General features: G+C 55.4%; 4 protein-coding genes across 8 annotated transcripts in view; 1 reads left to right on the top strand and 3 right to left on the bottom strand.

Annotated features, from left to right (window-relative positions):
* Positions 1-710: 710 nt before the first annotated feature.
* Positions 711-2,737, bottom strand: SDF2L1 (stromal cell derived factor 2 like 1). The gene is made up of 3 exons (XM_004063097.5): positions 2,484-2,737; positions 1,948-2,144; positions 711-1,116 (listed from the first exon to the last, which is right to left on the bottom strand). Exons 1-3 carry the CDS (start codon positions 2,668-2,670, stop codon positions 835-837), a joined length of 666 nt encoding a protein of 221 aa, XP_004063145.1. The 5' UTR covers positions 2,671-2,737; the 3' UTR covers positions 711-834.
* Positions 2,738-7,653: 4,916 nt separating this feature from the next.
* Positions 7,654-12,296, bottom strand: CCDC116 (coiled-coil domain containing 116). 2 transcript variants are annotated; one of them, XM_004063098.5, is made up of 5 exons: positions 12,155-12,296; positions 11,730-11,863; positions 10,413-10,961; positions 9,717-10,298; positions 7,654-8,551 (listed from the first exon to the last, which is right to left on the bottom strand). In XM_004063098.5, the coding sequence occupies exons 2-5, from the start codon at positions 11,799-11,801 to the stop codon at positions 7,841-7,843; spliced, it is 1,914 nt and encodes a 637-aa protein (XP_004063146.1). In that variant the 5' UTR covers positions 11,802-11,863; positions 12,155-12,296; the 3' UTR covers positions 7,654-7,840. The 2 variants fall into 2 exon arrangements, with proteins under 2 accessions (XP_004063146.1, XP_055231043.1); XM_055375068.2 differs by having other exon boundaries at positions 7,711-8,551; positions 11,730-12,279.
* Positions 12,297-14,930: 2,634 nt separating this feature from the next.
* On the top strand, positions 14,931-17,002 carry YDJC (YdjC chitooligosaccharide deacetylase homolog). Of its 2 annotated transcripts, XM_031005351.3 has the most exons (5): positions 14,950-15,238; positions 15,328-15,487; positions 15,682-15,781; positions 15,902-16,079; positions 16,300-17,002. In XM_031005351.3, exons 1-5 carry the CDS (start codon positions 15,075-15,077, stop codon positions 16,667-16,669), a joined length of 972 nt encoding a protein of 323 aa, XP_030861211.1. In that variant the 5' UTR covers positions 14,950-15,074; the 3' UTR covers positions 16,670-17,002. The 2 variants fall into 2 exon arrangements, with proteins under 2 accessions (XP_030861212.1, XP_030861211.1); XM_031005352.3 differs by lacking the exon at positions 15,902-16,079 and having other exon boundaries at positions 14,931-15,238.
* Positions 17,003-21,050: 4,048 nt separating this feature from the next.
* Positions 21,051-25,069, bottom strand: part of UBE2L3 (ubiquitin conjugating enzyme E2 L3) — a 53,046-nt gene continuing 49,027 nt past the window's right edge. For all 3 annotated transcript variants that reach the window (XM_004063094.4, XM_055375072.2, XM_055375071.2), the window contains one exon: positions 21,051-23,570. In XM_004063094.4, coding sequence (XP_004063142.1) covers positions 23,416-23,570 — 155 coding nt within the window. In that variant the 3' untranslated portion in view covers positions 21,051-23,415. The remainder of the gene's footprint in view (positions 23,571-25,069) is intronic.

Raw genomic sequence — 25,069 nt, 5'->3', positions numbered from 1 at the left:
CAGGAGATCGAAACCATCCTGGCTAACACGGTGAAACCCCGTCTCTACTAAAAATACAAAACAAATTAGCCGGGCACAGTGGCGGGTGCCTGTAGTCCCAGCTACTTGGGAGGCTGAGGCAGGAGAATGGCGTGAACCCGGGAGGCGGAGCTTGCAGTGAGCCGAGATAGCGCCATTGCACTCCAGCCTGGATGACAGAGCAAGACTCTGCCTCAAAAAAAAAAAAAAAAAAAAAAGCAAAACCCAGGCCGGGCATGGTGGCTCACACCTGTAATCCCAGCACTTTGGGAGGCTGAGGTAGGCAGATCACCTGAGGTCAGGGGTTCGAGACCAGCCTGGCCAACATGGTGAAACCCCATCTCTACTTAAAATATATATATAAAAATTAACCGGGTGTGGTAGCAGGTTCCTGTAATCCCAGCTCCTCGGGAGGCTGAGGCAGGAGAATCACTTGAACCCGGGAGACGGAGGTGGCAGTGAGCTGAGATTACGCCATTGCACTCCAGCCTGGGGGACAAGAGCGAGAGTTCGTCTCAAAAAAAAAAAAAAGCAAACCTCCCCCCCACCCCCCGAAAAAAAAAATAATAAAGTGTTTGGACAGATTCAGCAGTCAGGCTGGGCTGGAGACAGGTTTTGCACTGAGGAAGAAATGATCAACTGGGCCTGGGCTGGCACCTCTTGGTCATCCTCAGGCTCACAGTGAAACACAATCATAGACCAACATTCTTTAATCACAAAGGCACTTGAGGACCCCTACAAACCCAAAGTCTCTGCCAAGAGTGGCCCTGCAGACGCCCCACCTGCCACCCTCCATTCACCCATCCATCCACACACTCAGAGTTCGTCGTGACCTGCAGAGGGCTCCACACTAGGCTTGATGAAGATGCCTTCCATGGCCTTCCACGTATTGTGCGTGTTGGCACTGGGCATGCCGTGGACCTCATGCTGCCCACGGATGGGGCTTCCATACTGCTCACCCGTGACTGACAGGAACACAGAGGTGCCCACATGCTGGAAGCGCACAGCAGCCTCACGCTCCCAGTGCTGTCCAGAGCAGCGCACTGTCCATAGGTCCAGGTCGTCGCCCTCGCCGTCTTCCCCAAAGGCACTCACCTCCTATAGGTGCAGAGGATGAGAAGACAGTGGTCACCACAGAAGGCGGCATTCGCACCTAGTACACCGAGCCTAGGGTTCTTCCCTACCCTTCCTGGAGCCTCAGCTCCCACAGCTGCAAAAGGTGACACCATGAGCCGCCCCCGCAACCTCTAGCACTCCCTCCCCAGCATGGGCTCTTCAGACACATGCACACACCATTGCATCTGTCTGTGCAGAGACCACTGGTCCCCACGGAGCTAAGGCCTCCTCCTCCACATTTTCCCAGTCCTAACCCCTCTGACCTACCTTCAGCCTAAAATTCAGCCCCTCAGGCTAACAGTCAAGCTGTCTATCTAAAACATTGTCTTCCACCAGCTCCCCAAGGGCACCCACTGTTCCATTCCAATCCCCTGAATTCCAATGACCTCCATGCATTGGCACAATCTTTTCTGCTGGCCTGGGAAGTCTCTCTTTCCCCTTTGTGGCTTGGAGGACTCCTAATCATCCTTCCAGATCTAGCCTGAGTTCCTCCTCCCCAGTGGAGTTTCCTATTCCCCACCCTCAAGGCTGTGTGGATTCCCCTCCTGGGTCCCACTTGCCACCAGAGGAAGAGCTATCCAGGCGTATCTCTCCGGATCTCTCTCCCGTCATTCTCCCTGCCGGGCCGGGAGCACCTGGGAGCAGGATCCTGGCGGAGTTACTCTGTGTCCCCCGAGGGGGCGCTCAGTAACCATCTCTGAAGTGAAATTTCCATTTCACGAAGAAGCTGAGGCTCGGATTGGAACCCAGGGCTCTGTCTCTGGCCCCTCACACAGGCCAGGAGTCTCTCTGGGGGCTCCGGGAGGGGCTCACCTGGTTGTTGGACAGCGGCGACGGGAAGTGGTGCGTGTGCAGGTTCTTGCCCGTAAGCACATGCGTGAGCCGCACCGCCTGCCCGCAGCGCACCGGGGACCCGCGCGGGCACCCGCCCTCCGAGCCGCCGCGGATCCGCCAGTAGCTATTGGCGTCGTCCGACGCCTCTACACCGGTCACCGATTGCTGGCCGCTGCCTGAGGAGTGACACCCCACACACCCAGGGTCTCCGTCAATCGCGGAACCCCGGACCCTCGCCCTGGGACCAGAACATGTCCCAGGGGACCCCAAGGGCTCACCCCCAGCCCCCGCCTGACACCCCCTCAGTCTTTGGGCCCGCAGTTCCCCGACGACCGTCCCCGCCCTCAATATCCTCGACACCCTCAAAGCCTTGGTCCCTCGACCCCCCCAACGACTCTAGAGCCCCCGCCGCCCGGCTTCCAGACGGCCCACAGACCCCCATGACCACCCTGTCTCCACACTCCCAACCCCGAGCCCCGGTTCCCCGCGCTCTCCCAGTCGCTGGCCCCGCGCACCGGATCCGTATTTGATGTCGTGCGAGTGCAGCCGCACGCGGTGGTGCGTATTGAGCAGCTTCAGCACCGACCCGCAGGTCACGAGCTCCGCACCGGTCTTGGCGGCACCACCGCCCGGCACTAACAGCGCCAGCAACAGCCCCAACAGCACCGGCCGGGCAGCCCCGCCGCGGCCCGCGCTCCACATCGCCCCGGCCCGGCTCCAGCCCCTCGGGCCCTGGGGCCGCTTCCGTCCCCGCCGCGGCCCAATCCGGTTCTGACAGCGCCCGCTCGCGGCAGCCAATAGTCGGCCCGCGCGGCACTCCGCTTGCACTGCCAATGGGTCAGCGCGGGGAGGGCCCGCCCCCGGTTCTCGAGAGCCGTAGCTGGGCGGGGACTGGAGACACGAGGAGGGTTTTGATTGGTCCACGCTTCCGAGGACTTACCAATGAGTGCCCAGGGAAGGGCGTCTGAGTCTCCGAGCCGCGGAGAGAGAGCGTGAGCAGTTGGTGAAGACGCGGCTCCTCGCAGCCGGTGAGTCCCTGGACACCGGCTCAGGATCCTAGGACCCTGCAGGCACGTTTTCACGACGCCCCTTGATCTGGACTCCGGGGCACTCAGTAATGAGTCTCTCCCCTCAGAACCTGGGCCCGCAGCTGCAGGGTCTTGAGGTTGTTGGATCGCTAGATTTTGTGGTCACAAAGTTGACAGATCCCGGGGTCACTGAATCGTCTGGTCCTTCAGTCCCTGGACCCCGGGATTAATGAAACCCCCAGTCATTCGGCCCTAGGCCCTCTCTGATACTGGGTCACCACAGTCCCTAGACCCTGGGGTTTCTGAATTCCCCTGGCCACTTATACATTTGACTCCTTTCGTGGCTAAATCTCGTGGTCACTGGGTCATCAGGCAGGAGAGGGCAGCAGGGAGCTGTGGCGTTGAGAATAATGGCAGCTTCTCACCAGAAAGTCCCAAAGCTGTCTTAGGAAACCAGAGTCAAAGGAGACCAAGGGGCTGTGGGAACCATGCCTGGGCGACTGTGTCCCAGGTCTCCTGGCCATGAGTAGGTCTCCTTCTTGCCGCCTTCTCAGTGTTGTCAGCTCAGCCTTCAAGGGAGGAAAACTTACACCTCTGTTTATTTATTCATTCATGGGACATTGTTACAGCCGCTTCACTCCAGATCCTGTGGGGTCACAGAGGAAATAGCTCTGGGCTCAAGAGTCTGACTAGGGTGTAGTTGAAGCACAGGCAAAGCAGAGAGAAAAGTTCATATTTAATTAAATCATCCAGAATTTTGCGTTCAGAAAATACAGAGTAAAGCTATTTTCATTACAGCAACATGTTATTTTGGGGGTTTTGTGTTTAATACTGTTTTTATTTTGAGTTACATGTAGTATAAGACACCTTGATCTTTTCAGCATTTAGGTGTCCAAACGGTTAAAAGTCAGTCTGCCCTGGATTTGGTAGTCCCTGCACTTGAGGGGTCTCCAGTCTAGGGTGGAAGAGCTGAAGTACTATCTGAGAGGCGATGGATATATACTCTTGGACATGTCAGCCATCATCTCAAAATCAGCACATCCAAAGCAGAATTCCTGGTCTCCGCCCTCAAACTACCCCTCCCCCAGGCTTATGAGTCTCAGTAAATGGCACCTCCATTCAGCAGATGCTCAGGCCCAAAACTTGGGATTCTTCTTTCATTCGTCTCTTTACCTTGCTCCTCACATCTCATTCAACAATTTTTTTTTTTCTTTAATACGGAGTTTCGCTCTTGTTACCCAGGCTGGAGTGTAATGGCGCAATCTCGGCTCACTGCAACCTCCACCTCCTGGGTTCAAGTGATTCTCCTGCCTCAGCCTCTTGAGTATCTGGGATTACAGGCATGCATCATCACGCCCGGCTTTTTTTTATATATTTAGTAGAGACAGGGTTTCACCATGTTGACCAGGCTGGTCTCAAACTTCTGACCTCAGGTGATCCACCTGCCTCAGCCTCCCAAAGTGCTGGGATTACAGGCATGAGCCACCACCGCACCCAGCCTTTTTTTTTTTTTTTTTTTAAACTTTTGAGTCTCCCGTGTGCATCATTCAAGAAGTCTTTTTTTTTTTTTTTTTTTTTTTTTTTTTGAGACGGAGTCTTACTCTATCGCCCAGGCTGGAGTGCAGTGGTGCGATCTCGGCTCACTGCTGCAACCTCTGCCTCCCGGGTTCAGGCAATTCTCCTGCCTCAACCCCCTGAGTAGCTGGGATTACAGGCATGTACCACCACACCCAGCTAATTTTTGTATTTTTAGTAGAAACGGGTTTTCACCATGTTGGCCTGGCTAATTTGTGTACTTTTAGTTGAGACGGGGTTTCACCATGTTGGCCTGGCTGGTCTTGAACTCCTGACCTCAGGTGATCCACCCGCCTTGGCCTTCCAAAGTGTTAAGATTACAGGTATAGGTCGGGCCCGGTGGCCCACACCTGTAATCCCAGCACTTTGGGAGGCAAAGGCAGGCGGATCACCTGAGGTCAGGAATTCCAGACCAGACATGGTGAAACCCCGTCTCTACTAAAAATGCAAAAATTAGCCAGGCATGGTCTCATGTGCCTGTAATCCCAGCTGCTCAGAAGGCGGAGGTGGGAGAATCACTTGAACCCAGGAGGCAGAGGTTGCAGTGAGCCAAGATCGCGCCACTGTCCTCCATCCTGGGCAATAAAGTAAGACTTCGTCTCAAAAGAAAAGTGGTAAAAGCATAGATCAAAAGATCATGCCAGTTCCCTGCTAGAACCTGCCAGCCATTTCCCAGTTGCATTTAGGACCGTAGGAGGCTGAGGACACAGCAGGCAATCTTCCTGACAAGCAAGATAGGATTCTAAGTAGGCTGAGATACCAGACCCAGAGTTGGGGAAGCCAACGTAGCACTCCCTTGACTCTCAGGGGCAGCCTCGTCGCCTCTCTTTGCTGTTCCCTTCTCCGGCCTCCTGCTGCAGACCACCTTCCCCTGCTCACCCTTATGGGCAGCTCCTCAGGGCTGATTATGGCATCTCCAGTGCCCTCCACCTACCAACTATAATTTATCTTAAGGTTCAGGTTCTCAAGAGAGAATCTGATTGGCTCAACAAGGGCTGCTCAAGGTACAATCAGCTGTAGAGAGGAGGAAGGGTGGTAGCTAGTCTCCAAATATGACCACTAACAATTCCTCCCATCCCCATAAGCCAAAGAAAAGACATGGAGTCCATTTCGCCTTTCCTTGAATCTGAGTAGGTAGCGCAACTTGTTTTGTTTTGTTTTGTTTTGTTTTTTTGAGACGGAGTCTCGCTCTGTCGCCCAGGCTGGAGTACAGTGGCGCGATTTCGGCGCACTGCAAGCTCCGCCTCCCGGGTTCACGCCATTCTCCTGCCTCAGCCTCCCGAGTAGCTGGGATTACAGGCATGCACCACCATGCCTGTCTAATTTTTGTATTTTTAGTAGAGACGGGGTTTCACCGTGGTCTCGATCTCCTGACCTCGTGATCCGCCCGCCTCGGCCTCCCAAAGTGCTGGGATTACAGGCTTGAGCCACCGCGCCCCGCTACGCAACTTGTTTTGACCAATCGAATGCCGAAGAAGTGCTGTTTGCGGACTTCTGAGCACCGGCCATAAGAACGCTGGCAGGTCTGGCTTTATCCTTCTAGGAAGCTAGACAATGCACCTTACTGTAATGAAGTGCCAGATTACTACGTGGTAAGAGGCCACATAGAGAGGGACCCTGGAATGCTCCAGCCTCAGTTCAATGAGCAGCTGAAAGCAGTCACATGAGCAACTCCAATGTACACCACTACTCCACTGAGCCGGTCAAACTCCAGTGTTGGGCGGGGCACAGTGGCTCATGCCGTTAATCCCAGTGCTTTGGCAGGCCGAGGTGGGCGGATCGCTTGAGCCCAGGAGTTCGAGACCAGCCTGGCCAATACAGTGAAACCCTGTCTCTATCAAAAATACAAAATTGGCAGGGCGCAGTGGCTCACGCCTGTAATCCCAGCACTTTGGGAGGCCGAGGCAGATGGATCACGAGGTCAGGAGATCGAGACCACCCTGGCTAACACAGTGAAACCCCGTCTCTACTAAAAATACAAAAAAATTAGCCGGGCATGGTGGTGGGTGCCTGTAGTCCCGGCTACTCAGGAGGCTGAGGCAGGAGAATGGCATGAACCCAGGAGGCGGAGCTTGCAGTGAGCAGAGATCACGCCACTGCACTCCAGCCTGGGCGACAGAGCAAGACTCCATCTCCAAAAAAACAACAAAAAAAATTTAGCCCGACATGGTGGCGCACGCCTGTAGTCCCAGCTACTCAAGAGGCTGAGGCAGGAGAATCCCTTGAACCCGGGAGGTAGAGGTTGTGGTGAGCCAGGATCGCACCAAGGCACTCCAGCCTGGGCAACAGAGCAAGAATCCATCTCAAAAAATAAAAATAAAAATAAAAGCCAGGTGTGGTAGTTCATGCGTGTAATCCCAGCACTTTGGGAGGCTGAAGCGGGCAGATCAACTGAGGTCAGGAGTTCGAGACCAGCCTGTCCAACATAGTGAAACGCCATCTCTACTAAAAATACAAAAAAAATTAGTGGCCAGGCGTGGTGGTTCATGCCTGTAATCCCTGCACTTTGGGATGCAGAGGTTGGCGGATCACTTGAGGTCAGGAATTCGAGACCACCCTGGCCAACATGGTGAAACCCCGTCTCTACTAAAAATACAAAAATTAACTGGGCATGGTGGTGGGTGCCTGTAGTCCCAGCAACTCAGGAGGCTGAGGAGGCAGAATTGTCTGAAGCCAGGAAGTGGAGGTTGCAGTGAGCTGAGATCATGCCACTGCACTTCAGCCTGGGAGATAGAGCAAGACTTTTTTTTTAGACACAGTCTCACTCTGTCACCCAGGCTGGAGTGCAGTGATGCAATCTTGGCTCACTGCAACCTCTGCGTCCCCGGGTTAAATCCATTCTCCTGCCTCAACCTCCCAAGTAGCTGGGATTACAGGCACCTGCCACCACACCTGGCTAATTTTTGTATTTAGCAGAGACAGGGTTTCACCATGTTGACCAGGCTGGTCTCCAACTCCTGGCCTCAAGTGATCTGCCCACATCAGCCTTTCAAAGTGTTGGGATTACAGGCATGAGCCCGGCCAAGACTTCATCTTAAATATAAATAAACAAATAAGTAAATAAATAAAATGGCGGCTGAAATCTCAGGACAGCAAACCTGTGTCCCAGCAACACAGGCTTTATTTCTATTTCTTTCACTGGCTCCCTTGAGAGTCTCAGCAGAGCTCCTCATGGGCATTCAGCCTGTGGTGACTCCTGCTCTTGGCAGGGGCTGGTGTGATGGGCAGCAACTCTGACAGAGCAGGGAATCGAGTGGCTAGTGGGGACTTCATGGTGGGTCACCGTGGCCCACGTCCACGGAGTGGCTGACCAAGGCCTCCTCTCCAGGCTCTGGGAGGCTCTGGACTCCATCCTCATCCTTGTCCTCATCCTGGTCTTCATCCTTGAACTCATCCTCATCTTCATCTTCAATCTCGGCTTTATCACGGCCCTCATTGTCCATGTCCTTGGACTTGGGGGGACTGGAACCCATGCCGGTGCAGGCAGACATGTAGAGCTTGGGCTCCAAAGGGCTGAGCTGCTGGCTGGCTGGCAAGTTGGTGTAGAGGGAGTGGCAGGGCTCTGTGGCCTGGTCCTGGGCAGTGTGGGTGGCTGGTTCCTGCTGCACAGTGGGTGTTTCTGTGCTGCGGTGGGAGGTGCTGAGCCGGGAGGCCTGCCGGGCCCTTTTGGCCTCCTCCAGTTTACGCAGCAGGCAGCTCCGGTGGGTCTCCGAGGACAGGTGGATGCGGGAGCCTTTCACCTTCTTTAAGCCCAGGGAAAGGTCCCTGAGCACGTGGGTGATGGGGAAGGAGAAGAAGCCCAGCTGCTTATTGAGGTCCTTTTCGAACTCGTACTTGCGGATGACCAAGGAGGCTGCCTGCTGGGTCAGGAAGTCGGCGAGCTCCTCATAAAGGCGGTTGGAGAAGTGAGACATGCTGGACTTCGACGAGATGGAGGGCAGCGGCTTCTTATTCGTGAACCTGCTGCTGCTGCGGGGGCTCTGCATAGCAGCCGGGGAGGGAAAGGGACACATGTCACACCTGCCAGCCCCATCCCTCTGTGACACCCCTTCCAGCCACTGTGCCCTCCTCAGAGCCCTGCCAGCCCTGCCCATCACAAACATGAATGGGTACACTTAGTGTGACAAACACATTTGCCACACGAAGGGTACAGCCTTACCACACCTGCTATGCTGTTGCACTCAACTGCCCACTCTCATGCTCACCTCACCATCACACCTCCTACAACTGTTGGGCCTGGGGCAAGGGCAGGGACCTGTCACAGGGTAAGGCTAATCTGAGCCTTGACAACTGGGTTTGGGCAGGCTCCTGCCCAGGCCTGTGCCCAGAGACAGCTGCAGGGGCCTTGATGGCTGAGGAAAGGGTCGAGGGACCGTGCTGGAGACGCACCAGTGTGAGGCCACCTACGTCTTGTACACATCCTCCCTGGGCAACTTCCCCTTGGCAAAGTCCAGGGACTGGAGAGTCCTGCTTGAGGCAGCTGGATTCAAGGGAGCTAGACCTAGGAGGCAAGGCCCCGGCCGGGCTTGGGCTGCTGTCCACAAGGGACGGGACCTTCCACCCCCATGTAGGAGCATCTCTAGATTCACATACAAACGTTAGAAAAAATACCCAGCATAAAAAATAGCCTTTATTTATCTGTGACAACACCTGGTAATAGCTAGGCCAGGATTCATGGGCCCCCATCAGCTTGACCCCTGCCCAGGAGGTTTCCACAGTGCAGGGCAAGAGACCTTGACCTTGAGCACCTGTTAGTGACAGTGGCTGCTAGGAGTGGTGGGTCAAGGAGCCCTTCTCCTGCAAACTCATGCCCGGTCCTACTTTCGAGGAGGTCACCTCTGGACACAGTGAGGCGGGAGATGAAGAGGCAACTGGGGAGAGCTCAGGGAGAAGGTAGCAGGAAGAGCGGGGGTAGGGGGAGGCAAGTGGAGGTGTGACAGGGCCCCTGAGGTGGCCCTGGCTGCAGGCCACCTCCACCACAATCCCGGGCATGGGCAGGGTGAGGTGCAGGCCCTGCCAGGGCTGGACCCTCTGGCTGGAGCTCAGGGAAACAGGTGGGTTTTGTAATTTGGGATCTGAGTCAGGTGCCTCCTCCCTGGAGTGGAGTGAGGGGCTGGGGACATTGGGCTTCTCCGTGGGTGTCACCTTGAGTTTGAATCTGGTGGCCACCTGGGCACTAGACATGGAGGGGGAGCCTCCTCTGTCCTTGCGTTTTCTCTGAAGCATCTTGGGGCTGGAGACTGTGGGGCGGGGGGAAGCATGGGGCTGCCCGCCATTGGTGGGTTTAGCTGGCTCAGAGCCGGGAGGCGGCAGATCTGAGGTGGGCTCCAAGCTGGTGGTGAACAGAGGACGGCCGTCGCGGCAGTGGGCGCCACGGAGCTTATCCACAGCCTGGCTGACCACGCTTTGCAGGGCGGGGAAGAGGCGGTGGTCAGCCAGGAAGTTCAGCGTGCGATGGGGCTCACGGAGCGGACAGTAGCCAGGCAGGTCGAGGGACTCCAGCTGGCTCAGTAATGACTTGATCTCCTTATTGAACTCTCGCTTGCGGAAGATTGGCTCCTGTTCTCCAGGCCTCGGCTCTGATGCTTCAGGCACGCCAGAGCTTGAGCCCAGCAGCCCTGAGAACCAGGACAAGGGCTGCTCCTGGGTCCACCGAAAGCTGGTCTGGCTACCCAGCGAATCCCACAGCAGGGAGTCCCTCTGGGAGCAGGACTGACTGAGGCCTTTCTGCAGAAAGAGGGTGACTCTGTGAAGTGTTCAGGAGCAGCCAAGCCAGGGCTGACCCTGGCCCTGGGCTCTCCATGGGAGTCCACCCCACCCAGCCATGGCCCTGGCTCTCACCCCTTTCCTCTCCAGCTGTAGCAGCCGCTTGAGGTTCTTCTCCAGCAGGAGTTTGTCCCTCACAGGTGGCAATGAGCCTTGGGCACCTAGGTCACTGTCCCGGCTGTGGGAGCCCAGACAGCCGGCCATGAGGCTGCTATGGCAGTTGGACATGGAGCTGGAGCTGGATGGGTAGTTGTTGGGGTGTCCAGTGCAGAGGGTCGGCCGTACACGGTGCCGGTGTACGGTGCTGAGGCTGGGCCGGGCATGTGCCCGCCGTCCACCACTTGGCACCTCCACTGGGTCCTGCACCTCCACAAGCGGCACCCCAGCCTCCGTCTTCATGGCAGCCATGCGCTCAGTCGCCTTCTCCACCACTGTCTCCAGGCTGTCCAGGACCTGGCTCTCCGTTAGGAAATCCAGAAAGTGGCCAAAGGGCTGAGGGTGCCTCTTGTTTCGGCGTTGGCCCTGGAGTGCTGAGCTGCCACATGTGGATGGTGGGTGTGGCACACGGCCCGGCTTGCAGGCTGGCCGCATTTCTGGGATCAGTGGCTTCTTGGGCAGCTGCACCTGAGCAGACAGGTATGTCACAGGGGGCAGGGGTGCCCTACAGGTGAAGGGTTCCCTGGGGTAACACTAGGACCTGGGTGGGAGTGAGTAGTGGAAGGAGCTGCATTTTGGAGTCTGGAAGCCCTGGGTTTGGACCCTGGCTCTGCCACCTACAGCCTGATGCCAGTGTGCAAGATGGCCCCTCTTGAGGTCCAATGTCCTCATCTGCAAAGTGGAGGTCTATTCAGGGACGCCCCGAAGCTTTCCTAACACCTACATTTCACACACACAAGTCCTGGCTAAGGAGTCTGCAAGCCTGCTTCTGCCCTGACACGTGGCAGGATGAGCAATCATGAACCTCTCGGAGTCTCCCTCCAGCTCCTCATCTGTCCATGCAGCAGGCCATCCCTGTATCCATGGCAGGGCTGCAAACAACATCTGAGGTCTTGAGTGCAGACAACACCTGAGGTCTTGAGCCCTGTGCTACCCGGGCCTGTTTCTCCAACTTGAGCCATAGGCACCTAGTCAACTCCATGCTCCCACTTTAGGGTCCCAGTCCACCCAAGCACCTTCTGGGTCGCTGGAAGTCAGGAGGAAACAAGGAATGAAATTGAGTGTGACAGGGGCAAGCAGTGGGGGTCATAGGAGAAGTCAAGGCAATAAGGACTTCACTAAGAGGCCCAGAGAAGTCAATAGACAATGAGAAATGGGGGTTGTGGTCTTGGGTGCCAGGGTTGGTGGGGAACATGTTGTGGCCTCAAGGGTCGGGGCCCTGCTGGGCACACTTACCCGTGCACTGCACATGGAGTGGCTGGCCTCGTCATCGGCCAGGTAACCCGAGTGGTGGCGGCACCTGGCCATGTGGTCACCTGGTAGGTGACTGGGCCTGCTGCCCACCTCTCTCTTCAGCTGCGCATTCCTCTCTGCGTGGGGTGGGGAGACAACCTGAGGGTCTCCAATAGGTCCACGCATTTGTGGCCCTGAGTCTGCGGGTCCCTCGCTCCCCGCACCCCGCCTCCTTCATGCATCCAGCCCTTCCTCTGCTCCATGGCCCCCACGCGTCTGCAGGCAGGCAGTTTCCAGAGTCATCGGGGTGGAATCGCTGAGGACAATCCTGTCTCCGATCATCTTTGGATCTGTGTGTGCTCGACCCGCCCTCCTCCCAAACCCTGGGCAACCTGGCTTTCACCCCAGCCCAGAATCAACAGACTCACCAGAAACACCGCCTTGCTCCGCACAGGCCAGTACAGTCTGCGCCCTCACTGGAGCAGCTGCACAGTGCGAGGAAGTCGGCCGGCGGCCTCCACTTGCTTATTTGCATACCACATCCTCATTGGTTCTTACCGAGGAGCTCATCCACTTCCCTCTCTGACACAATGGTTGGGGGCGGGGCCCACATTGGCCCCACCTCCAATTCGCTGGGCTCTGCCCTCCCGCACTCGCCTGGGAGCCGCAGGCTGAGGATGCTGGTGCCCACGCTCCCCGCTGCCGGGAGGACCCCCCACCCACCACCGAAGCTGGGGCTAGGCTCTTTGATCCGCTCCTGCCCCGAGGGGAGCCTAAAAGCCAAAGCCACGTCTTCCACTGGTGGCACAAGCACCTTCCTCATGTCCTCCTTGGTCGCTGCGCAGCCCTGGGCCTCCTGCTCCTGTTCGTTTCCAGGGGCCTCTGCCCCTCCCGCGGTGTGCACAGCCCCAGGTTCTGCCTTGAGACCTCTCCCCTCTGCAGTGGAAAGAGTGCCGGCTCTAAGTCACAGACCTAGCTTCAGTTCCTGGCTCTGCTCTTTCCTGCCAATGTGACTCAACCTCTCTTAGCATTAGTCCCACACTGTAAATGGGCTTGAGTGTTCTTCTAATATGGGAGTATGGGATTCAATAAAATCTCCCTACAACACACCCAGTACCCCAGTGGAGCCTTGTGTATTCTTTAATTAATTAATTTATTTATTTGGAGACGGAGTCTCGCTCAGTCGCCCAGGCTGGAGTGCAGTGGCGCAATCTCGGCTCACTGCAAGCTCCGCCTCCCGTGTTCACGCCATTCTCCTGCCTCAGCCTCCCGAGTAGCTGGGATTACAGGGGCCCGCCACTACGCCCGGCTAATTTTTTTGTAGTTTTAGTAGAGAGGGGGTTTCACCGTGTTAGCTAGGACGGTCTCGATTCCCTGATCTTGTGATCCGCCTGCCTTGGCCTCCCAAAGTGCTGGGATTACAGGCCTGAGCCACCGCGCCCAGCGGAGCCTTGTATATTCTTACCTCCTCTCCCTCCCTCCTTTTCCCCTTTGCTCAGTAATACCCTACCATGGTGTCACTTCTTCCAAAAAGCTTTTACTGTGAATTCTGCCACGCCCTATGCAATTCACAGTAAACCCCATTCCAGACTCTACCATACCATGTTGCTACTTATTTTTCTATCAGATGGTGCTTCTTTGGGGCCAGAACAGAGGCAAGTCACCCTTAATCTCTAATACTTTCAGTGTCTGGCACCAAGTAGGTGCTCAATAAATGTCAGTCTCCTCCTTCCCACCTGCAGACCCTCGGGACCTCTGACCTTTCCAAGATCAGCTTCTAGTGGAGAACGGTGGTTGGTTGAGGTCTGACAATTCACCAGTCACTATAAACACATCAGTCCTTATGCCAAGAGCATGGTTGAAGGACTCTATGAGGCTTTCAATCCTCACATGCCTCACGAAATATTGTTCCTCTCAAGCTCTGCTCTGTCCTCTCAGCTCTGGCTACCCACTAGGTCAAGGACAGAGAGGACATAGCAGGCCTGGGTGCTGGCCCCGAGGTGTGAGGTTCAGTCTTAGCTCCACTACTCCTGGCAGGACCACACTTTCGCTCTCTGAACCCCAGTTTCCTCATCTGTGAAACAGGAATGACATTACCAATTTCATAGCCCGGACACAAATACCACACTTTCCATGGGAAAAATCAAGACTGCCACATTGCAGTGGAAACTGTGGCTGCCAACCGTAATGACTATTTATACAGTCATGGGTAAGGAAAGCTTTTCTGGACCAAAGAGAAAACAGTGAAGTTATGAATGTAAAAGCTGTAGCCTGGCAGAGAGCTCAAGATGGAAACTGGAGATAATGTTTTCTCAAATGAAGCCTTAGTGTATATGCTTTCTTTCATTTTCTTAGTGTCTAGAGCTCAAGAAAAAAAAAATCAACAAATCAAGAAAATGCCTGCTCTTAGAAAAATCTGCAAAAGATCAATAGGCAATTTGAAAAAGAATAAAAATAGCTAATAATATGAAAATTTTCGTTCGCACTGCTAAGAAACTACTAGAATGTGATAACATTGATATAATCATCTTTATGTTCTCAAAACAACACACAAAAAAGTTGGGTTGGGGAGAAAGGGAGTTGGGTGTGTTTATTTGCTTAGAGAAAACACTGGAAGGACACAACCCAGAAAGTTTACAATGGCAATCTCTGGGAAGGGTAGGAGATTCTTTTTTTTTTTTGAGACGGAGTCTCGCTCTATCGCCCAGGCTAGAGTGCAGTGGTGCGATCTCGGCTCACCACAACCTCCGCCTCCCGGGTTCAAGCCATGCTCCTGCCTCAGCCTCCCGAGTAGCTGGGATTACAGGCGCGTGCCACCACTCCCGGCTAATTTTTGTATTTTTAATAGAGACGGGGTTTCCCCATGTTGGCCAGGCTGGCCTTGAACTCCTGACCTCGTGATCCACCCGCTTCGGCCTCCCAAAGTGTTGGGATTACAGGCGTGAGCCACTGCGCCCGGCTTCCTTTTGATATTTTACATATTAAATATCACTTTTGCAGTCAAGGAAAGTTCCGCATTGCAATGAATCCATCACTGGTCTGGTTAGCGCGGGAGCAGTTGCCGGGTCCTTGCAGGGGCAGGCCGGACCACTAGGTGGCGAGAACAAAGGCGAAGTGCAGCCGCACCTGGGCGTGTGCGTCGGGGCGGGGCCTGGGCAGCGTCCGGGGGCGGGGCCTGGGCAGCGTCCGGGGGCGGGGCCTGGGCAGCGTCCGGGGGCGGGGCCTGGGCAGCGTCCGGGGGCGGGGCCTGGGCAGCGTCCGGGGGCGGGGCCTGGGCAGCGTCCGGGGGCGGGGCCCGGGCTGTCCGGCCCACTCCCCTGGGAGCGCGAGCTGTGGACCCAGGCGGCCATGTCCCTCCCTCGCATGCGCCTGGTGGTCACCGCGGACGACTTTGGTTACTGCCCGCGACGAGATGAGGGTATCGTGGAGGCCTTTCTGGCCGGGGCCGTGACCAGCGTGTCCCTGCTGGTCAACGGTGCGGCCACGGAGAGCGCGGCGGAGCTGGCCCGCAGGTGAGGGCAGGGCCTCTAGCAGGGCGGCGATCGGCTTGGGGCGCGCGGCTCCGCGGCCGCTAGTGCTCCAGCTCGCGCTCCGCCCTCAGGCACAGCATCCCCACGGGCCTCCACGCCAACCTGTCCGAGGGCCGCCCCGTGGGTCCGGCCCGCCGTGGCGCCTCATCGCTGCTCGGCCCGGAAGGCTTCTTCCTTGGCAAGATGGGATTCCGGGAGGCGGTGGCGGCCGGAGACGTGGATTTGCCTCAGGTGCGGAGCCGCAGCTACAGGAGGATGCTCGCGAGGACCCCCAGAGCTCCGCCCGGAGGGTACTGTGAGGCCGTTAGGAGCTGGCGGTGGATGACTTCCGCATTCAAACACTGGAGCCATCACACGGAAGCACGAGGAGGGTATCCTCGGCAGCTACTCCCGGTCGTTCAAGGTGTCTCTCGCTCGCCCTCTAGGTGCGGGAGGAGCTCGAGGCCCAACTAAGCTGCTTCCGGGAGCTGCTGGGCAGGACCCCCACGCACGTGGACGGGCACCAGCACGTGCACGTGCTCCCAGGTGCGTGGTTAGTGATCCCAATTTGGAGGGCGTTACTCCCAGGCGGGGCTGGGGGAGTAGGGGAAGTTCGATGCCCCCAGGTGAAAGGACGTGCTCCTCCCTGACCCGCTCCGCCCGCAGGCGTGTGCCAGGTGTTCGCCGAGGCGCTGCAGGCCAATGGGGTGCGCTTTACGCGACTGCCGCTGGAGCGCGGTGTGGGTGGCTGCACTTGGCTGGAGGCCCCCGCGCGTGCCTTCGCCTGCGCCGTGGAGCGCGACGCCCGGGCCGCCGTGGGCCCCTTCTCCCGCCACGGCCTGCGGTGAGGCTCCCCGCCCCGTCTCCTACCATAGCTGCCTCCGTCCCTCCGCACTGGCTGTTCACCTGGCTAGCTGTGTCCGTTTCTCAACCCGGAAGCGAGTCTGGCGTCGACCGCTGCCGCCACCCGTTACCCCCTCCCACCCCGCCGTCCCTTCCCTAGCCTACCTAGCTCTTGGCCATGGCCCGGCCTAGTCCCACCTCTGATGTCCCGCCCCCCACAGGTGGACAGACGCCTTCGTGGGCCTGAGCACTTGCGGCCGGCACATGTCCGCTTACCGCGTGTCCGGGGCCCTGGCGCGGGTCCTGGAAGGTACCCTAGCGGGCCACACCCTGACAGCCGAGCTGATGGCGCACCCCGGCTACCCCAGTGTGCCTCCCACCGGCGGCTGCGGTGAAGGCCCCGACGCTTTCTCTTGCTCTTGGGAGCGGCTGCATGAGCTGCGCGTCCTAACCGCGCCCACGCTGCGGGCCCAGCTTGCCCAGGATGGCGTGCAGCTTTGCGCCCTCGACGACCTGGACTCCAAGAGGCCAGGGGAGGAGGTCCCCTGTGAGGCCACTCTGGAACCCTTCCTGGAACCCTCCCTACTCTGACCCCCTACAGACAACCAAGCACTAATCCCCTTAGTACCAAGAAAGGGGAGCCAGGATTTAGTTCTCGCCCAGCCCAGAGCTGGGCCCTGGAGCACGATCTGTTGACTTCCCTGGGTAGGCTACACACTGCCACCTCTGGGCTTTGGTCCTCATGCCTCCAAATGGCATCTAGAGTTTGAGCAGCCTTCTTGGCTGCAGGCAGGCCCAGCCTGTGGCAGCAGGCTAGGGCCCGCAGAGCATTTGGTGCCCCTCCATGTTGCAATGCAAACACCTTCACCACTGGGGCAGTGGGGAGAGATGGCTATATTAATAAAATAACGTGTGTCTTTCAAACTTGGGTGGTTTATCAGCTGTGCCCAGGAGACCCTCACAGAAACAAGCAGGGACAAAGAGCAGCTCCCTCTTGGCTCAAACCACTCCAGGAAATGGCCCATTCTCCATTCTGGTTTTGTTCATGCTGCGGTTTTCTTTATTCCTTTTTAGGGTGGGAGTGGGAGATTGTCCTCACCAGGCTGCTTTTGAAGAGGCATAATACTATAATCTCAGTATTGATTTAAGAAGTCACCTGTAGGCTGAGTGTGGTGGCTCACACCTGTAATCCCAGCACTTTGGGAGGCCGAGGCGGGCAGGTCACCTGAGGTCGGGAGTGCGAGACCAGTCTGACCAACATGGAGAAACCCCATCTCTACTAAAAATACAAAATTAGCTGGGCATTGGTGGTGCATGTCTGTAATCCCAGCTACTGGAGAGGCTGAGGCAGGAGAATCGCTTGAACCCGGGAGGCGGAGGTTGTGATGAGCCGAGATCGCGCCCCTGCACTCCAGCCTGGGTAACGAGCGAAATTCCATCTCAAAAAAAAAAGTCATCTGTTTAGATGTAAGCCATTCTAGGGGATAGGCGTGAGGAGACCCTGCAACCCTGTGGGAATACATTTAAATTTTTCTAGGAGGAGCAGTCTTCCCAGGAAATGGGATACCATGGTTCCTAACTTCTGGCAATGTAGGGATGCCCTGTGGACTGGGGCTCCATGTGGCTTAGCTGAAAGCTCCTGAGGTGCAGGAGCAGATGGGGAAGGCAGTGGGAGTCCTCTAGAGCACAGAGTACTTCTGCACCACTCCACAGGATGGAAAGGCAGATGGAATACCATGTGGTCCTTGTCTCATTTCATGAAATAGCATCTATGAGGCAGGCACCGATGTCCCCATTTTACAGGGGCAGAGGCAGGAGTGGCAGAGCAGGGCTTTGAAACTACTCATTCATTTATTTAACGTGCACTGGGCCCTAGCCTGGGCCAAACATGGAATCGGGCCAAGAGAGCTCTCACCCAGCCTAGGCAGCTTGGAGAGACGTGTGGCTTTCTGAAGGGTGAGTGTGGGATGTCGCTCCTCCTTCCTGCTTCTACCCACTCATGCCCCATCCCCTTGACTGTGGCTTCAGTCCCTTTTTCTGGCTCCACACTCGTCTTCCATCTTGACCTTCACTAGACTTGGACTCTCCCATCTACAGCACTTTTCCTGCTTTCTTGCACCAATGCTTGTGAGCTGGAATCACTGTACAGTTGCTCCTCCTGCTGCCTAGCCTCCACCTCCTCGCCTCAGCCTGCTGAGATCTGGCCACACTCCTGCAGGCTGCTGGCTAAGGCTGGGACAGGGGTGGCCTGAAGTTAGCCGGGGATACAGACGTAGCTCCCTTGAGGGGCTTCTGTTATGGAAGTGTTCTGAGAGGAGGAAGCAGCTGGTTGTGCAGCTTTAGGCTCAGGAGAGGTGTGGGTGGGCAGGAGAGACCTGGGGGTCTGCACAGATGCTAGATGAGTGGCTACTGTCACCCAGGGAGGGAAGGAGGGATGAGCAGAGTCGACAGCAGCCCTGGGGACCGTGAGACTTTTTTTTTCTTTTTAAAGACAGGATCTCATCCTGTCACCCAGGCTGGAGTACAGTGGCACAATCACGTCTCTGCAGTTCTCCACCTCCCCAGGCTCAGGTGATCATCCCACCTTGGCCTCCTGAGGAGCTGGGAGCACAGGCATGCCTGGTTCATTTTTGTATTTTTTGTAGAGATGGGGTTTTGGCATGTTGCCCATGCTGGTCTCAAACTGCTGGGCTCGAGATCTGGTCGCCTTGGCCTTTCCTGAAGTGTTGGAATTAACAGGCACCAGCCACAGCAGCCGGCTGACCATGAGCATTTGAGTGAAGTGAAGCCAGGCACAGTGGCTCACACCTATCATCCCAGCACTTTGGGAGGCTGAAGTGGGAGGATCACTTGAGCTCTGGAGTTCCAGACCAGCCTAGACAACATACTAAGACCTTATTTCTGTTATTTAAAAAAGAAAAAATAATGGCTGGGCATAGTGGCTCACGCCTGTAATCCCAGCACTTTGGGAGGCTGAGTCGGGAGGAAGGCTTGAGGCTGGCAGATTGAGACCAGACTGTGTAACATGCCAAAAGCCTGTCTCTATAAAAAATACAAAAATTAGCCGGGTGTAGTGACACAAGCCTGTAGTTCCATCTACTCAGGAGGCGGAGATAGGAGGATCGACTCAGCCTGGGAGGTAGAGGCTGCAGGGAGCAGTGATCATGCCACTGCACTCTAGCCTGGGTGACAGAGTGAGCCCGACTCAAAACAAACAAACAAAAAAAAACTGAAGTGAGCGGGGGCATAGACTGGTAGGATAATCAGGCCCACCTGATTATAATGAGGCCCATCTCACGAGGAGGTGAAAGTGATAAGGACCTGTTGGGGTGGTGACTGGTGGCCCACAGGGGCTGTGGGGGCAGCAACAGTGTCTTAGCCAAGTAGTTCACTGTTATCCATCCACTCAGCATTCGTGTCTGGAGGGTCCACTCTGTGCTAGGCCAGGGCTGGAGCTGAAATGGCCTGGTCTGCAAGGGGCTCCCAGTCTGGTACATACAGGGACAGTCATCCAGTGTCATCCAGTGACACACAGAGGAAGATGTAGGAGAAACCCGCGGCAACATGTGGAGCCACAGGGGGGTTTCTGAACCTGGCCAGCACCAGGTGGGGAATGCTCTCTGGAAGTGACTTCCTTCCCAAGGCCTCAGTTATGGCCTCTGCACGGTGGTCCTTTCTACTCTGATCCTCTGAGGCCTCCAGGGTTCCCTAGGAGCCCTCTGTGAACAAGAACACGTTCCAGTAATCTGGGAAATGGCCACTTACCAGGCATGGACCAGGCTAGGCACTGCAATGCACTGGGAGCAATGGTACCCTCAGCTCCCCTCTGTTCTGGGTTGGTGCCCTTCCCCCATGCCATACCCGGGAAGCAGAGAGAGAAGGAAGAGCCAGGCAGGACAGGGTGGGAAATGCTGAGAGCAGCTCTGGCTTCTTTCAGGGCTGGGTTAGATGGCACCAAATGAAAGGAAAAGCAGCAAGGGGCAGCAGGTGACAGAAGTCAGGCTGCAGCGGGTACAGGAGTGATGAAATGGATGCTTATTTCATGCTGAACAATTAATAGTGAACAAGGCCAAAAATGGTGGGTGGTGGCTGTAGGGAAGAGGAAGTTGACAGAGGGGCTTAAAGGTCTCTGGCTTTGGGGAGGGTGGTAACTGGCTGTTTCTGGGCTCAGAGGGACCCTGTGGGAAGAAATATGCCAAGTGGTGGAATGCAACAGGCTCTGCAGTCAGAATGTGAACAAAAACAGGCCAGGGGTCTTGGTTGTCTTTAAAAGCAGGGATAAGGATGCCACAGGGCTCTCCTGAGACTCAGAGGGTAAAGTGCTAGGTATGTTAAAGGCTAGTAAAATGATACCCCAGGAAGTTTCCTTCCCCAAGACCTGCAGATCCAGCTGAACAGTACAGGCCTAGTCTCAGCTGGTGTCAAATTCCAGGCAGGGAAGGCCTAGCCAAAAAAGTCCTGAGCCTGGCTGAGCCCTTGCTGAGTTAGCACCACTGCCGCAGCACCCTGGCAGTGGGCTGTACTGGGGACTCAGAGTGTTTCTGGCTGGCACCATTCATGGACATGGCCCAGCTCCACCCTCAGGCACACCCTTATCAATTCTGTGACCTCTTGGGACCCCAGGTTTGCCTCTTCTAAACATGGATTGTTAACACTCCCAGGAGGCTCCAGGATGACCCACGCATGTAAGTGATGTACCCACACTTTAGTCCCTGTCCCCTCAACGAGACACCCAAGAGCGCCCTCTGCAGGCCCCGACTGTCTGAAGTCTCTGGCTTTCTTGTTGATTATACCTCATCTCCTTCCCTCTAGGGAGGCAGGAACACTTCTATGTACCTTTTTTGGAGAGGCTGGGAATGGGGAAAGAGATCAGAAGCCCCAGGACCTGGGCCCCAGCCAGCCCTCCCATCTCCAAGAGCATAGGCCCCTGGCACTGCCCGCTCCCAGGAAGGAAGAAACCCACACGACTAACCAGTGTCTGAGAGCATTTTTATTAAGGGCAGCAGAACGGGATCGCAGCATCTTAGAAAGCCTATTCTCTGCCGTGGTGGGGAGTAGGGAGCAGAGGGAAGGACCCGGCACACTTCAAGAAACCAGGCGGGTGTGAATTCCTGAGTGAGCTTGGGGCAGCAGTGGGTGGCTGCTCCACAGCTCGCCCCTCCTCCAGAGGACCCAGCTTTTTGGTTTTGGAGCAGCCAGGGCTGTTCGCCAGCTTGCTCAGAGCCTACCCTGAAGGCATGGCTGGCAGGAGCAAGCCGCCCAGGCCCGAAGGAGAGACACCCACTGGCTCGAAAGCCAGGCCTCTGCTGATGGGGCCAACCCTGGGGTGCCAGTGCCAGGGCTGAGAGTCCCTGAGGGGCTGCCGGCACACAGGTATCCTCCCGTGATGAGCAGAGTGCAGTGAGGGGGTGACAGGCAGGCAGAGCTACGTTGGCAGAAATACGAAGCAATGGGACAGTTTCCAAGAATGGCAACATTTCTGGATCCAGAGAAGCAACAAGAACAAATGGTGGCTTGTTTGGATAGCTTCTGACAGAATTTGGCATTTTATTACAAACTGGAGTGTGAGTGAAATAAAATCCATCATCACTTTTCTGCTAATGAAGACAGATGTGAAAACGCCAGCCCGGTGCCCTTGCCATCCCGGGCACAAGGGAGTCTCCAGAAACCTGCCCTTGGCGTACCTAGGACAAAAGAAGCTGTGTTCGTGTACACACCGCAGGGGCCACGCGCCTGAACAATGTTAGGCTGCCGAACCTGCCCATCACTCCCCACTTCTGCACAGACCAGACCAAGCTGTCTTACACACCTGTAGGCCCCAGAAAGATCTCAAGTTATAGAATTAAAATCAAAACAAAAAGCAAAGTTTAAGTCATCTTCTCCACAGGATCTAGTCCCCCCCAAGAGCCAAGAAGGGAAGCCGCCAGTGGCAGAAGCGGGGTTGGTGACACACGGCATTTGGATCGTCGGCTTCCTTGGGGTGTCAGAGCGACATGGATTCTCTACTAGTGCGGGGACAATCCCATTTGCCTTGAAAAGACATTAATATTCAAATCTTTACAAGTTTATCTGACGATAAATTCTAAGGTCAATTTTTATTTCTACAAAAAAAGGCAGTCAAAACAATATAAAACACATTGAAAGGATATTACTGAGTGAGCTTCAAGTGGAGCTTGACTCTGCAAAGGCTGTGAGTCCGAAGGGAGAGGAAGTCCGTCTTGTTCCCGGGCTGGGCTGGCTGCTCTGGAGAAAGGGGTCAGCAGGGGCCCAGGCGACCCCAGACTGGTGCTTTAAATAGCCGAGTCCTGCTAATTCCAATCCTACAAAGGGTCAAAGTGTGCCGAGGGAGGGCTGTGGCAGGGCCGCTGCACGGAGGAAGTGGAGAGCAAGCTCCGTGGCACATTCGGATGAAGCTCGGTGACAGATGAGCTAGGAATTTCAAACGGACATTCTGGCTGTAGCTTTGCCTGCAAGGACCAGCAGATCTTCTACAATGGCTGCAGGGAGAAGTGCCAACCTGGGACCTCAGGAGCCTTTCTGGCGAGATTCATCACACACAGTGTGCACAGCATCCTCCTGACTAGCAGGCCCCCCATTTTGGGGCCACCACAGACCTGTGATTATAGGGCTTCTCTGTGCAGGCCAGGCCAGAGGTCAGTTACACACACTGACATCAGGGCTTGCCCAATTAACTGATGTTACTGTGGTAACATCAGCTGGAGTTTCACACAAGAACTGAGAAGGACTGGAGGAGGGGTGTGGCTGTTTGTTTTTAAATTTTTTAAAAGGATGTTATAAACTGGAGTCAGGAGAATTTAAACCAACTCCCACACTGGGCAACAGTCCCACACATGCTAAGAAAAGCCACCAGGACCGCCAGGGCAGTCTCTTCTCCTTTGTGGAGGCGAGCCCGGGGTCTGGGGAAGTAAGTAAGTGAAAAATAAACTCGGTGCCAGAAAGTGGGAGTGGCAAGGGTAGGGAAGAAAGGGAACCACAACCGTTTTTTTTCCTTCTTTTAAAACCTTATGGGTTAAATGTAACTTGAAGATTTTGGATAAAATTGGACAAGAAAAGAAACACCATTCTTTTGAAGTAGATTGAAGCAGTGATTTTTAAAACAAAGAGAGCAGAACTAGAACATCTTAAATTTTTAATCCTTTCTTTACAGGTTACCTAGACCACTTTTGATTAAGAAAACTGTAGAAAGTTAGTAACTGCCACAAGCGAACGCCAGGCGGTGGCACGTGTCAATTTCCACAGAGTCCTGCTTTGCGGGGTGTCTGAATGCACTGCACGGGGTCTCTGCTCACACTTGCTGGAACCAATCGTGGCAGATTTTAGTCCACAGGTCGCTTTTCCCCATATTTCTTTGTAAACTCTTCAGCATTCTTACAGAATTTTTTACGGTCCTTAGAGTATTCTTCAGCTAGGTCAGCCCGAAGCGGGTGCTCGGGCTGGGGGTCATTCACCAGTGCTATGAGGGACTGGATTACTGCCAAGAGAAGGACAAGGCATGGGGGGTTAACACAGTCTCAGAAATGGCACAGGCAAGAGGCAGCTAATCCCAGGAACAAAACTCTGGCTTTACCACTGATTTACAGCTAATGTGCTTTTAAGCCAAAGCTGCCTCCTATTTATCCAAAATTCTGACTGCCAGAAAACTCATCTTTCCTCTGTGATTAGGAGACATTAATGGACAACAAATAGCTAACACTACAGTGAATAATTGTTCACAGTGATGTGCTTCCGCCTCCAGGGAGCCTTCCTGACCTAACACCTGGGGAGGTCTTAGCCTTCAGTCACTCCCAGCCCTTTTTTCTTGGCAGGGGTTTGGGGAGGAGGGACAGGGTCTCACTCTGTCACCTAGGCTGCAGCGCAGTGGCACCATCTTGGCTCACTGCAGCCTCAACCTCCTGGGTTGACCTCAAGCAATCCTCCAGCCTCAGTCCCCCAAGTAGCCAGGACTACAGTAGTGCACCACCATGCCTGGCTAATCCAGTCCTCTTGTGTACTCTGGAGATAGGAGGCCTAGTATTGAACTGCTCACTCTCATGCTTGCACACAGGGTCACTTTCTTCAGGGCAGGACCGGGTAGAACTTCCCTGCATCAGCCCAGCACCCAGCACCATGCTCGGCTCAGGGAAGTTTTGGTTAAGGTGACTGAGTGGGCACTAGAGAGAAGGGTATATGATGGCACTGCACTTGTCAATGCGCAATGACCCAACTCTGGAAGACCCTTAGGAGTTTCTGAACCCTCTAGAAAGGGTCGCTGGGGCCAGCCAATGGGAAGCTGACAACCGCCATCGCATCACATTGTCAAGACCACAGGCAGATGTCACGCTGATGGCTCTGATGGGTGCCACAGTACTCCCCCTAGGTGCCGTAGCCCAGACGTGCCCCAGGGTGGAAGGATAGTGGGGAATCAGAAGCAGCTGCTACCCACACCTCCTCACATACTTTGCCATGCCACAGTTGCCCCCTGACCCTGTCAGGACCAGCACCCTCAGAATATTCCTTCCCACTGTAAAACGGTGCCCCTCTTCTCTGAACTGCTGATGCCACAAATTCCTTTTTATTTTTTTTAGACAGTCTTGCTGTCACTCAGACTGGAGTGCAGTGGCTCAATCATACTTTACTGCACGGTACCCTCAAACTCCTGGGTGTAAATGATCCTCCTGCCTCAGCTTCCTGAGTAGCTGAGACTACAAGCACATGCCATCACGTCCAGCTAATTTTTTTTTTTAACCCAGGCTAGAGTACAGTGGTGCAATCACAGCTCACTGCAGTCTTATCTCCTGGGCTCAAACAATCCTCCCACCTTGGCCCTGAGAGTAGTTGGGATTATGGGTGTTAGCCACTGCTCCTGGCCTAGTTTTTTGTAGAGATGGGGTCTCACTATGTTGCCCAGGCTGGTCTCAAACTCCTGGGCTTGAGTGATCCTCCTGCCTCATCCTCCCAAAAGTGCTAGGATGACAGGCATGAAGCCACTGC

The sequence above is a fragment of the Gorilla gorilla genome, chromosome 23 (assembly GCF_029281585.2).
Source record: "Gorilla gorilla gorilla isolate KB3781 chromosome 23, NHGRI_mGorGor1-v2.1_pri, whole genome shotgun sequence".
Lineage (NCBI taxonomy): Eukaryota > Metazoa > Chordata > Mammalia > Primates > Hominidae > Gorilla > Gorilla gorilla.
This window is presented reverse-complemented; position numbering and strand designations above follow the sequence as displayed.